At 35.9% G+C, this 15,146-nt stretch overlaps 1 protein-coding gene across 4 annotated transcripts in view; it reads right to left on the reverse strand.

Moving 5' to 3' along the window:
• Nucleotides 1-15,146, reverse strand: part of LOC133534523 (embryonic polarity protein dorsal-like) — a 62,554-nt gene that overhangs the window by 9,804 nt on the left and 37,604 nt on the right. The window contains exons 8-9 of one of the 4 annotated variants that reach the window (XM_061873681.1): nt 12,555-13,507; nt 8,858-11,420 (exon numbers count right to left, since the gene is read on the reverse strand). The exons of 1 other annotated variant lie outside the window; for it this stretch is intronic. In XM_061873681.1, coding sequence (XP_061729665.1) covers nt 11,388-11,420; nt 12,555-13,507 — 986 coding nt within the window. In that variant the 3' untranslated portion in view covers nt 8,858-11,387. Of the gene's footprint in view, nt 1-4,210; nt 4,448-8,857; nt 13,508-15,146 lie in introns of those variants that run through there. 2 more of the 4 variants (XM_061873682.1, XM_061873680.1) reach the window with 2 other exon arrangements.

Consider the following 15,146-nt stretch of genomic DNA (forward strand, 5'->3'; position numbering starts at 1 on the left):
AGCGAAAAAAATGCTTCCAATTTCACGGCAGCACAAACTGACCACAATATGTATATTGTTTACTCACAATTACATACACCTACATACAATGTGTTTGTACACTTATAGGGGAGCCGTTAACCGCGTATGAAATTTATCGACAAATCATCCCCCATACTTATGTTTTTATTTCAACTATTTTAAAGTTTTATGGCGCGAAACATGACTGCACTTGGTTAATGTACCATTATCTGTCCACTTACCTATCGCATATTTAAAAAATTAAAATCGAGAGCTGTTTGGACTAAGGTCTTGTTTTGGACTCGTGTAACTAGTAAAATGTTTTAACTAGGACTACCATTTTGATTTTATATTTTAGCTGATATCCTGTACTATCATTTAACAATAATAAAAGTAAGTAAGTAACAAATCAAATAAAAATATAAAATGTAAAAAGAAGTAAATTTTTGTAGACAATTTTTATCTTTGTTTTCCTGAGTGATAATGGAAAATTCTCTGACACATTTACTTATGCTTCAAATGTATGCCCTATCTAATTCATAAGCTATCGAACGATTTTTTTATTATGTGCGATAGGTAAATTTTGGTTTCTTGTAAAAAAAAAAAATTTTTTTTTGATACCGTTAAATACGCCAACTTTGCCCACTTTTTTGGGAAAAACTAAAAAAATTCTAGTTTTTTGTATGAAACCTCGGAAATATTTATGTATCTGTGGTAACACCGAGATCATGCGCATTTAAATTTAACTGCAAATTTAACTTTAATCAACGTTTTCTCCATCATATGACCGATTTTGAGGTCGGGTAAAGTTATCTGGACTTTTAGCCAACATTGCCCACCGTGATGTTTAGCGCAACTATAGACCATATTTGGTTGCCATAAAAACCAATGAAAGTATTTTGGCAATGAAGGCGATCGGTTCAAAAATTTACTCGACATAATAATACATGCTCGAAATACTTTCCTATTAAAATGAGTGGGCAATGTTAGCCTGTACATTTTTTCTTCTTCATACAAACGGCGTGTAGCGATTTAAAAGTGCTAGGGTTGTCAAAATTGAGAAGATAATAAAAACTGAACATTAATTTGCACAAAGTTGGTAGGGTAGGTAAGAAACAAAAAATATTAATAAGGCGCAAAGTTGTTTATTTCAATAACGTTATATAAAAATCTAATCAACATTTTCTTCTGTAGCATAATTGAGATCAATCATCACTCGGCATAAGTAAATTCTACTTAAGGTAATCAAACACAAATACTGTGATAAATTTAAATGTCTTAAACTAAACAAAAATCAATAAACTTAGATATTTATAGAAATATATACTTAAGTTTAATAAAATCAGTAACGCAATTTTTGTTTGTCTAATATTTCTTCGGAGAAAAGTCTTAAACAAATAACTTTACATTCTGTTCATTTCAACATTCAAAGAAAGTTCAACGGGCAAACTTTTATTGAATGTTGATACGACCAAAATCTACGTAAATAGAGTAAGTACACAGTACAATTTCAGACTTTATTCACCTACCTAATCATTCGCTCCGCTCCGCTCAGATTGAACTGTTCTAGTACTAATAACACTGCCTAGTATTCAAAACAATAAGGCATTCACTTTTTTACGGAAGACTAAGGCATCTAAGCTATAAATGCGTTCAAACGTGTGGTATGTCAAAATAGTTATTCAATTTTTTTTCTGAAAAACGGCCAGTAATCAAAAATGAAACTATAGTTTTCGACTCCATTATATATTAACCATAGAAAAAAAAAAGAATTCCTCATGTGGAGACGATCCCGGTTGAACCAGAATGTCACTACCAGATTGTATTGTCACTGGTAGTAGAAGTAGAAGTAGTATGCTATAATCTCAGCTCAATCGGATACCAAAAAGTGGTAGAAAAATGGCTTGCAAGATTTGATCCGAACATATGTACGTACATACAAATATTGCAAGATTTGCACATTAATAAAAAAAAAAAATTGTAAAAAAAAGTGTCAACCCTAAGCATTTTTTTACTGCGGGCAATGTTGACACTCATACGACGGTACATTACTGGGTAATTTTGCCCATCAGAATAACTTTTGTAATATAATAGTTACAGTAACGAACCTAGCATCAAAATACTCAGCTCATGGTTTTACATTACATACAATCGATTCAACATACCTGTGTATTCGCCATGATGTACAATTCCCTTCCAAAATTTCTCAATAATTGGCCCGCAAAAATACACTCCGTACTCGACAAGTCCCGACTGGTTACTGAATGAAGTCAGGAGTGCACGCGCTATTCTGTGTTGCCACAGGTATAGTTTACTTTCTACCAATGTCATCAATGTTGCCATAATTTTGTAACTTTTTTAGATATTAGTAGATTGCCTTAGAAATTGTGTTTTGGGCAATGTTCCCCCTGGTGGCAAAGTTGGCGTATGTAACGGTATCAATTCTCGAGTAACTGTGGATAATTTTCTTTAAGATTTATGCTTGAAATTAATGCCCTAATTCATAAGCTATCGAATGATTTTTTTTTATGTGCGATAGGTAAATGGACATATAATTTTTTTAAATTTTACATTAACCTTAGACATGATTTTCTGAGTTATTTGAACTTAACAGATTAAACATTAAAGGTACTAATTCCTGGCTTAATAAAAATATTGTACCTTAGCGTTTTTTCTTAAAAATGAGATCGATAACTTGCAAAATGAAAACGCCTGCAAAATTGTAATAGCAAGCAAAATATAAATGAGTAAAACTTGGAAACCCCAAATAAAATGGCTCATATTATAATTGAATATGAAGGTACAAAAACGGTACAAAAATTTGGCTTTTATAGAATTTATCAAAAACCACAGGAATATAGCGTAATAAAGTACACCCGCCATTCTGACTGTCACGATGGCGGGTGTACTGTTTTTTGGCGATAACTTTAAGTACTGTGAGGTACAATTTTTTTTAAAGGAGGTACTAAATAGTACAAATTAGGTACAAAAATATGGTATGGTTTTCATTAAATTTTATTTAGATACACGCGCCATTCTGACTCACCGCTACGCGGCCGCTGAGACGGTTGAAAAAAGTAAAACGCTTGTTTACGGATTTTCTCTCAGATGGAACTAGCCGCATTGACTAAAATAACCTCGCTTTAACTAGCATTTGTCTTCAGTTTCTTATCAGTTAGATGACCAAAAAATATGAGTATGTTGGGGAATTAGGAAATTTTATGGGTTATATTTTTTCATTTCAAATTATTAGTATAAGTACACATAATCATAAACCCTCTATGCACATTTCGGGTGATATCGCCCGCCTCATGACACACACTAGCGACACGTATCGCGCGATATCGCTAGACAAGTTGCGCGAAGTCCGGCAACGTCGCGCTACTTCACCCTACTTCACTAGCTAGAAAGATAGAATTTCTTTCTTATAATATGTCATACCACACTAGTTCTAAAACTATAATTTAAATATCAGAATGTCATTTAAATATCTTAGTATCACACGTGTGATCCTAACTCAATTGAGCTCGTAGCGACTCAGTAGCAGCGATTGATAATAAACATAGATGACGAACTAGCTCTGCAAAATGACCTGCACTTGTGTGGCAGCCGAAGCAGGCGGGGCGTCAACTTTGTGCCGCGGAGCTATTTAGTTAGCAAATAAATAACGCCCCGTATTGGTTCAACAAACGTCACTAAACGCAGAGTACTTTTTCCAGTTAAATTTTATAAACTTTTCGTCTCTCTTTTTGCACGTTTCTCTTGGTCCTTTATATGTCTGGAAGTAATTTGGTTCATATATGTTTTTAAACCTAGATCGTTCCTTTTTCATTCTGGCGACAGACAGCTTAGATACTTTTAATTTATCCGCTGCCACTCTGACGGACGTTAACGGAGTCTTATTAAAAATCGATTTAACTCGGTTAATGATTCGAGGTAGCGTGATTGTCCTATTTCTTCCCAGAACCTTCTTAAAACTAATCTCAACCGTTTCTTCATTATGTATTTTTATTCTATATATGCTAGTTTGTCTAGCTCTTCCTTGAAGAAAGTGTTTGAATATATATTTTTTAATATGAGACTCGTAAAATAAAGGCAATTGTGAAAAATCCTATTAGCAAGTGCTTCATATTCCGATGCTTAAATTTGAAAAAACGAATAAGCAATAACGAAATTCGCGCTTGAAATGACAGACAATGAAACCATAGAAGCAATGACACCAAAACTTTACTTTTGTTTTAATAACATTTTCAGCCAGTAAGACTTTGAAAGTTGTCTCTTTACTTCCGGGACACCCTTTAGTGGGGCCACTTTTACGCTGATATTTTGTTTGGCCTTAGTCTTCCATGTTTTTTTCGTTCGCTGTCGACATGTGATACCACAGATCAATATGGGTCAAATTGCTTTGCATCAATTTGTTGTATGGTGGTCGTTCGACGGGTTAAACCTGAAATAAAATATAGTTGGAAAGTAAAACTATAAAAGTAAAATAATTTAAAATGAAAATGTTTATTTCAGATTTACATCTACGAGTACAACGTGTTTTTATCAATTTGAACTTCGACATAGTGCTTCGAACATTAACGTAAACTTATCCCTTAAACCAATTTACAGTATTCAAAGAATTTTTTTTTGGTATACCGTACAAAACAATTAAATATTTAGTTGGTGGCTGTTGTAAAAGCTTCTTTTGAGTTAGGCAAAAGTTAATGTCAACTTTTTGCCATTTAACGTCAGTGTAAAACTTTATCGATGACAGAATTCAGTGGTCGTTAACAAATTTAGCTCCGTGGAAGGTCCTGGGTTCTATTACAAATTCAAACAAAAAAATAATTTTCAAAATCGGTTTAGAAATGACGGAGATATGGAGTAACAAACATAAAAAAAAACAACCGAATTGATAACCTCCTCTTTTGAAATTGTCTTCAAAATTTCCTTTTTTTTACGTTTTATCTTTTTTTCGAAAACGAGGTTGCTGATTGTAAGGTCCGACCGAGAACGCTTTTTCTGTCTCGGCCGAGACCGAGACCGAGACCGAGATTCAATGGGATTCTCGGCCGAGACCGAGACCGAGAATTTTATAAAATAGAAGAAAAAAATACGATTTTTGCAATCAACATGTTTTAATAGTCGAAATTCGACGACCAATAAGAGAAAGTTATCATGGTTCCGTAGCCAAAATGGCAAAAACCCTTATAGTTTCGCCATTGCAGTCTGTCTGTGCCTGTCCGTATGTCACAACCATTGTACTCGAAAACCATACGATATATTTTATAATGATATATGGAACGAAGGTGTATTATGTAAGTCGCATCTTAGTAAGGTTAAGCTGTAATACATACTTTTTCAGAAAAAAATATTTTGAATGTTTTCTTATTAAAACGAATTAAGTGCCACGAACATTCGCTCTTTTGCTTGTCTGGCTTTTTGTATTGTATGAAGGTACGGAACCCTCCATTTTGCGTTGCCCGACACGCACTTGACCGGTTTTTCTAGTACGGATGTGTACAAAAAGAGGTACAATAGCAATAATCAAAATTAAAAAGTTATATATTGTAACCCAGAAAACGTAATTTTCCAGCGTTAAGGTGCGACCAGACCACAGATTAAAAAACGGTCACGATACGGAATCGCAATGACGCGTCGTATGTGTACCGTTTTTGACGCATGCTCCCCACACCGCTGCTTAAAAAACGGTGACGGTACGGAATCGCAGTGACGTGCTTCACGCGAATCTTTTTTGTTCGCAAATCTTTGCGTATAAAACGCTGCATTTACAAAACAGTTGCGTCTTTTACGTCACCGGTGTGGTGTCTGCCATAAGATCTCCGTGTAATATTTTTAGCGATTTTTATACAGATCAATTTACGGTGCGTCAGCGTATTTTAAGCAGCGGTGTGGGGAGCATGCGTCAAAAACGGTACGCATACGACGCGTCACTGCGATTCCGTATCGTGACCGTTTTTTAAGCTGCGGTCTGGTCGCACCTTTATGGTCCGTTAAATTGTGACAATGCTCGTCGTTTAACGTTCAGTTACTGACTTGCTATTAAGTTAAGCCACATTAAATGAAAATCAACCTGTCTCAACAACGACACCGCGAATTTCGTCAAAATTACATAGAAGCATCTGCAAAGTTAGCAAGAAATTATGTCCAATATTCCACAAAAGTAATCCGCCACAGGTATTGTTTTGTACTTACCTACTGTTTTACCTTTTCCCGTAAACAAAAATATATTAAGTATCAAAATATCCAGTGTCATCTTACACCCACATCAAATTAATATAAGTTACATCTCAATAACAATATACACTAATTTATTATCTCTTCCGCAATAACACAAACACAAAACGAAAAGAACCAAAGAACAAGTCATTGCTAGCAACCGAGCCTATCCGATCCCAACATCGTATTTGATAAGTAATTGGCTTAAAATGTGGGTACGAAACCAATCAAAATAACAAAAAACGTCACACCAAGCGGGCGATGCAACCAACGGGTGGCTTAAATTAGAAACGGGCGCTCGTGCGCGGTAAATTCAAATCCACCAATGATAACTTATTGCCTAGTCTCGGTCTCGGCAAGAATCTCGGCCCATTTTGGCCAGACCGAGACCGAGACCGAGATCTCGGTCGGACCTCAGCTGATTGTACTTTTTCTATTGTTAAATGATAGTACAGAACATCAATTAAAAGTTGACAACATTTCACAAGTTACACGAGTCCAAACATGACCTTCTTGAAACAAGCAACGCGATTGGTTGATGAGTTCGCATCACGCGCGCAATTGGTCGCAACTAGTTGCGTTAGATTGCACGATTGCCACGAATTTGTGAGTGACACCAGTGACACCACTAATCTAGCACCATTCTTAGTGTCCGTAAGGCCCGTCCTTAGATATATGTCAATGCCCCTATCATTAGCCCCCGACCTTCGTTTGATTCGTACTGAACACGACGACATCGTGTGTTGGATTTTTTGTTTATAGCTATAGGGAGAGAGATAATTATTGAAATAATAAGATAATTTTAAATCCTTGTGTTTATTCGAAAAATCGTTTTTTTAATATAATATATATGCACCAATATATAATCCATATCATATCATAACAAGCGCTTTAATTTTTTTACCTATATTTAAATGTCATGTGATTTCCGATCTTTTAAATCTTTATTTACATAATAGATATATACAGAGTTATTACTATTACTAGCTTAAATCTAAATTAGGCCCTTGAGGCATTGTACCAAGGATGCTGGTGGCATTTTCTAATTAGAATAATAAGTTATAATAATATATTGTATTGTATACCTATATATGTACAGTTCAATTACTTCTATAAACGTAGAATATTTATAAATTGAGACTATGCAGTTCAGGCACATTGGCATCTTAATTCTTAATATAATTTACCCTTTGGTGGACTTTCTTAAATCGTGTTTATTAATAATACAGTGGAACCTCGATAGCACGAATCGCAGAGGAAACGCCAAAAAGTGCTAATAAGCTTTCGTCTTATAGAGGCTATCTTTGGGTGAGTTTGTAAATATGTTTGTCTTAAAGAGGTTTCAAACGCGTAGAGTAAAATCATTTTGTTCCTCCACTACAGAGGTTTGTTAGTAAGATAACTTCGAGGTATAGAGGTATTTTATTATGATATAGGAGGCAAATGAGCAGACGAACCGCCCTATGGTAACTTGGTAAGCGATTACCGTCGCCCGTTGACACCCGCAACACCAGAGGTGTTGTAAGTTCTGTGCCGGCCTAAAAACAAACATGATAAAACATTATTGTTTTACTCCTAGGCAAAGTTTATTTAACCCTCGTGCCAGTCGTGCCTTGAAACCCTCGCAACGTTACACAAATTTTGCTACCGAATGAAACACAAAATTTTCACCACACCAACGCGAGGAAAATACTAACTGTAAAATATCAAAATCAAACCCAATCAAATCTAAATGAACGTTATTCAGTATTTATCATTCAAAATCATCATTTAAAAGTGATTTCTACCATCATGTGTAAAAAATGCAACTTTCTCATCAGATTTTGAACAATCACGAGAACCTTTACCAGCTGGTTTGGTGTAAAGTGTAATATATTGTATTGTATTAAATCGTAAATTGAATGTTGATTGCTTGAGCTGCATCATCTTAATGAGTTTAAACATTTAGAGTTTTGGAGGTTCTCTGCTTTGAAGGGAAGGGAATATCATTTTATTTCGTGTTAACGAGGATTTCCCTATATCGAGAACTCGAGATTTTAGTTATAGAGGTTCCACTGTATTTTGTAAATTGCATCGTAATGATACTACTTACATTATCGTACTTATAGAATATATAATATTACCTATCCCTGGAGAATCGTTTATCAAAAACATTTCAGTTCAGCAGTGGATGCCATATAGCATAGGCAATTACATCAATTTCGCTTTTAAGTTGTAGCCTGTGAACGACTAATTCAAATATTACATTGTACAGGTATTCAAAAAGTGTTTTAAGTAAAATAGGTAGGTACAATTTGTGTCCAAGCTGGGCAGAAAACCCTACATCGTGGGGCCTGGGGGCCTACCGCGAAAACCGATATTCGCAAATTGCGGGGATCTTTCTCTTTTACTCTCACTAAGACGTAATTAGAGTGACAGAGAAAAATGCCCGCAATTGACGAACTTCGATTTTCGCTGTAATAGCCCTGGTTCAATTAATACCCGGGTCACATTTATTCCAGTAGCATTCCGGTCCAGTGAACGAAACCAGTGCTGCACTGGATCAAATCTTTTTAACACTGTTTGAAACGTTAACATGTATTGGGCAAGGTAGAATCAAAAAGTAGACCGTCAATACAGTCACTGGATTGGAATGCAACCTGGAATGAATATATTCCAGTGCCGGCCCACATTATTCCAATGCGATCCAGTGCTGGATTAGATGTGTTCACATCGGGCATAACTAAGCGGGTGTCAAGACGGGACAATTTGATTACAAACTAAATCTAGCGTCCACACGTACAAAATTCAATCACCAATTTCATATTTAAGGCGGTAAACAAGCGCTTGAAATTAAAAACCCGGCTAAGCTGTAGCTGTAGCTTCAGAAAATACTCGTCTGCCAGCTCCTAAATGGCCGAAAGTGCGTCTGCTGGGCCACTCCACTCTTTTTAGTACCTTTAAAGTGGCCGGCAGACGCACTTCCGGCCATATAGGAACTGGCAGACGAGTGGATTCTGAAGCTACATATAAAACCCTATCTGTTGCCACCACTCTCATCTTCGTATCAAATGACGTGAATTTCACTTTTTTTTGTAACCGGAAGTGGTACTTTTTTACGTGCTTTCTTCTAATTCTAATTTTTTTACATTTTTTTCGAAACTTAGCATCACTTTTATGAATTGTTGCCATGGGGCTTATCATTGTATCAAATGACGTTGTAGTTCATACGGTCCCCACCCGAACTCACACAGATTAAAAAAAAAGTGAAACGTGAGTGAAATGTTTTGAAGAACCCGAATCCGACCCATTCGGGTCATCATAAACAAGATGTAACGGAAAGTGTTATGGCGCGGTGGCTTATATTTCAGCAAGCATCAGTCAGAAAGAAGTGATGTCATTTAACAGATTTTACTTAATTCATACAAATCTAAAATACGTGGGATTATAACAAGTTGTAATAAAAATAATTAAATACCGAATTGTTCACAGATATTTTACGAATGCTTTTGTTCGAGGCCACTGTGTAAGATACCTACATTGTGAAATTTTCACGAATCATGCACAGGTTGGACGCTCCGGGCCTTCAGCTCTACGCAAAAAACTGAACCCTTATAGATTCGTCATGTTCATTGTCCGTCTGTCTCTCCGTTTATGTCACAGCCACTTTTTTACGAAACTATAAGAGTTATACTGTTCAAACTTGGTAAGTAGATGTATTCTATGAACCGCATTAAGATTTGTACACAAAAATAGAAAAAAAAAACAATAAATATTCGGGGTTCCCCATACTTAGAACTGAAACTCAAAAAATCTTTTTTCATCAAACCCATACGTGTGGGGTATCTATGGATAGGTCTTTAAAAATGATATTTAGGTTTCTAATATCATTTTTTTCTAAACTGAATAGTTTGCGCGAGAGACACTTCCAAAGTAAAAAAATGTGCCCCCCCCCCCCCCCCTGTAACTTCTAAAATAATAGAATGAAAATTCTAAAAAAATATATATGATATACATTAGCATGCAAACTTCCACCGAAAATTGGTTTGAACTGAACGAGATCTAGTAAGTAGTTGTTTTTTAAAACGTCATATATGGTACGGAACCCTTCATGGGCGAGTCCGACTCGCACAAGCCCCCTTTTTTTGACGTACGGATCCTTAAAAATGTTTCCAAACGCGCATACTAGCATTTTACAAGCGTCGTAAGTGGCATTTTTGCGTCCGTACCTCCTAATTTGATCGGTCACAATTAGATTGTGTGAAAATTGTGTGGTCTGGACACTGCTTAAGGTTAATTCATGAAAAAATTACGACTTACGTTGGGGGAGGGGGGTATAAAGAAACCTCACGTATATTTTTCTACAGTGAACGAAACTATGAAACTAAATAAAACTAGAGTAGATACTAGAGTAGATACTTTTTCTTAGTTTCGTTAAACAAGAATGTTCACTTCTCACTTCAAAAATAGCGAGTCTATTTTACGAAAATTTCATCACATTCAAAACGAAAACAAAAATAAACAAGGTTTATACTATATACAATATAATACTATTATTAATATTTATCTTAAAATGAGGTCGTATGAAAAAAGTTTCAAAAAATATACGTGAGGTTATGTGGAGGAGGAGGGGTAGCCAAGAACCTCAAGAAATATCACCAAGGGAGGGGGGTCAAAAAATAACCCAAAAAAACCTGGCGTGATTTCTGCACAAGCCCCATGCGGCAGTCGATCTATTGTAACGGACCTTTCAATGACTACTAAGTACTGGAAGTACTGGAACTTTTCACTATGTACTTACAAATCTTACAATATTAAACTATACAAATTGAAACGTAAATACGATTTCCCTAACTTATATCTAATGACTGAAGGATTTTTATATCCATTAAGTGGTAAAAGGTGTGAAGAGTTAAGAATATCGTCGTCGTATTGTCTCGTTTGGAAAAGGCATCCCAATTATTATGAATGATATAATTTAAGTATTTAGTAGCTATTTGATAGAGCCAGTATGTTTTCAAACCGGGTAATGTTGATCGACTTAACGAAAATTCGTAAGTAATCATTTTATGTGTAGCGTTTATGGCTACTACCCATACGGGTAGGTAACCCATAGTATAAAATATAGTTTAGTTTGTACCACAACATTGTGTTGTAACGTAAACCTTTTCTTTAGTCTAATATCATACAGTCAAATTTTTTGGCTCCCCTGAGTCCTGAAACAAAGAAATTGTTGGTATTTAAATAAATTAAAGGAAGCGAATGCACACCAACTCTAACTTAACTAGTTAATCAGGCAAGGCAGGAATATTGCTATTGATTAATAATAAATATTATAGGACATTATTACACAAATTCACCAAGTCCCATGGTAAGCTCAATAAGGCTCGTGTTGTGGGTACTTAGACAACGATATATATAATTTATACACATTTAAAATACTTAAATAGGTATACAGAAAATATCAACAAATATTCATGCTCAATACACGAATAAATTCCCTTACCAGGATTTTTAACCTGAGACCATCAGCTACATAGGCAGGCCCACTACCTACTAGGCCAGACGGGTCGTCATCCAATACCAATTTTTACTACTTAGTCAGGGCATAAGTTCTGTCACAAAGGTTTTGACTGATAAAAAAAGCTATAGGTACAAATCCCATATTATTCAAATATATAGGTTGAAAGCTTACAAACTGCTGAGTTACTTACAATATAATTTAACGTACCTTATTTGCTGTCTCAGTTGTGCATAATTCTATGTAATATTCGTAAAATGTTATAAAAAACATGCAAAAAATATACGACCTATTCAAGGTTTTTGATCCCTGTTTATTTATTTTTCTTTTATACATGGTTGAATCTTGCATATAACAAAGGCTGGATCTTTTATCTTTCTTAAAATATAAAATTCATGTGTATTGGTATTGCCAAAATTGCAACTGCACGTGATTTATCAAACGTACTTGTTGGTTGGCAGTCAAAGATTAGCGTGTCACTGAAAAGTACCCTACGTTTGAAGGGTGTTAGCATTAGCTGAAGTACAGACTTGTCGGAGAACTAAATGCTGGTGATAAATTAACGTTCTAATAAAGTAGTTTCATACAAATACACAATTGTACCTATTTTACATATGACATTGATTTACACTCCCTTTTTTAAAGTATTTACCTTTTTTGTAGATAACTGGCCTCAGTTATAGAATTGAATTCAGAATTATCGCCCTGCTAAATGAATAAAGGTCTGCAGACGTCCATTCGGGGAGTCCACTAAGATAGGCTGCTACGATTTAACAATTAGCCGTACTTCCCTGCCTCGCCTGCTTTTATTACAAAATATATTATTTACCTGATCATTGGAGTAATCCGTTGCCGGGTTTGCAATCGACGGCGAGGAGGAGCTAGACGTTAATGTAGAGCATGGCTGATGCCAGCTTCTGTCTAGGGGTATTTGATTGCGTTGAATGATACATGATGGTCTCATTTCATTTTGCCTGATTGTTGAACAACGACTTATCTCACAAGCCTTATCATCATTGCAACAACAGGCTCCTCTCCTCTCTTCACCTGGACTGATCGCATCATACCTGTTCATGCCGAATGTATGATCAGCTTTATTCAAATTTATCGGTCGAATCTGCGGAGTGTTATTTCGAGGGTCTACTCTATCTGCAAGGTATAAGTAATTAGGATGTAAAGAGTGGTGCGTCTCGTACCCTTTGTCGTAGTGGCCCCAATGAGCTGGAGTCTTCATTCGTAAAGGCCAACCTTCAATGAGACAAGCGTATGCTCTTTTCGCATTCATCTCGTGCACACTGTTCGTTTTTATTTTACTTTTATCTTCTATTATCATTTTCGACCTCCAATGCAAAAGATCCACGTAGCTTACTCTCCGAGGAGGAAAGGCTTCTAATAATTTGTCTTTCCATTCGGGCCAGGTCAAACTGTCACTGTGACGTATTGAGGAGAGCCAATCTTTGGCTATTCCAGTTAGCCTCTTTTGCATGTAAAAGGCTTTCACTGTATCCGACCAATTGTATATAAAACCGAGATGATCTATATTGTCAATCCATTCCTGTGTTAATATTTCTGGATTTTCTGGATCAAATAAAGGTATTGCATCAGCTCTCCCGCTGACATCAGTTTGGCCAGACGCAGTGAGATCAGACTTATCATCCGTTTGCGAGGTGATGTGGTCATCCTTCGAGTTGCGCCCTCGCTTCTGGTGGCTGTCTTCAGGGCTACCAGGAGACTGGCGGTGCATTCTTATTTGTTTCAATGATATCCTTGGCTTCTCCAACTCTGAAATAAAAATGGGATAACAATTCGGTTTGCATTTGAAATAGTTTCCGAGGAAGACATTTACTTTGTATATAGCCACTTAGTTGATAAAGCTGTATGTGATAAAATGTATAAATCCCTTTAAATGTATGTTGGGGAATAATTGTATTAATGAACTAACGAATTGATTTGATAAAATAATTTATTTCCTATTAATTTCATTATGTTAGTTAGGTACATTATATCGTGATCTAAGCCCGGCCACCGAAACATGAATTTACCAAAAAGTATGTTATTTGATCAATACACTTAACTTTCCACTGCCCGTCCTTGGACGGCAGGTGAATTCCACAACTTCAGACCAACGACACCAAATATCTTTTAGAAATGCGTATACTGCCGTAATTATTAGTAAAATTCCATCACCATCTTGCATCTTAAACATTAAATAGGATATGAAAAACAAAGCACAAACAAAACCACAACAATAATGAGTAACAAATAGGAAAAGTTACTTATTTAGTTACTTAACTTGTTTTTTGGCGACGCCCGTAGCTTGCGCTTGGCTTCATGAAGAGGGACACAAACTCTTGTAGCTTTTGTCGTAACTGGCGCTGTGGCATAGCAAAAACACCAAGCGAGAGGACTCTTTACATCGATTACAACCGCAAAATAAAATATTAACAACGACGCGATAAGTAGACAAAATTGAGTGTGCGAAGTTTTATCCCTACTTTTTATAATAAATATGTAGGTGTAGCGTAGAACACTTTACGTCTTAGGTAAGGCCTGCCTTCGCGTGTATCTGCGGGTCGTGCCGAAAACGACATTAACGTCACTAGTACTAGCACAGAAAATTAGTAAAGTAGTATTACTAGTTTTCTGCCATATTATGAAATGGAAGAATTTATTTTTCTAGTCCAACTAAACTACTTTTTTCGTTTCTTTTATAATAAAAAGAAGCGTCTGTTACGAAACTATAGTTTCCAATGAAAGTGATCTAAATGCAAATCCGATTGAGCTACAAGGAGCGCCGCTATGGCCCCCGATCTTTCAATCGTATTTTATACTACGATTTCACGAGGCCAATCACGTTAGGGGTTCAAGTTCCGCTCGGACCATTTAGTATTTACTTATCTTATACCTTTAAACGAGCAATTCTTGTATATCTTGTATATATATATATGTATATATATTTCCGGGATCTCGGAAACGGCTCTAACGATTTTGCTGAAATTTGGTATATGGGGGTTTTTGGGGGTAAACAATCGATCTAGATTAGTCTTATGATTGGGAAAACGCGTTTTTGAGTTTTCATGCGTTTTTCTAACGACGCAGAATATGGTCGCTAATTTCGTGTTGCCGGCCACTGTCCGTCTGGTCCAGCGGGTTAAAACGCGGACTGCTAAACGAGTGTTACGGGTTCGAATCTCGCCCGGTGACTAACTTTTGTTTTTTTTTTATATATGTTCAAGTTTATATTTTTTTTTTAAATTTTTGTTGTTTTAGACATGTTTAATTTAGTAAAAAAATGTAGTTAAGATTATCACCTATACACCACCATATTACAATAAATAGTTATAACCGAGCAAAGCTCGGTCGCCCAGGTACTTTGTATTAACGAATATAAAATTACATGAAAAAGCTAACTTTTAGTTCG

This window comes from Cydia pomonella, chromosome 2, assembly GCF_033807575.1.
Source record: "Cydia pomonella isolate Wapato2018A chromosome 2, ilCydPomo1, whole genome shotgun sequence".
Classification (NCBI taxonomy): Eukaryota; Metazoa; Arthropoda; class Insecta; order Lepidoptera; family Tortricidae; genus Cydia; species Cydia pomonella.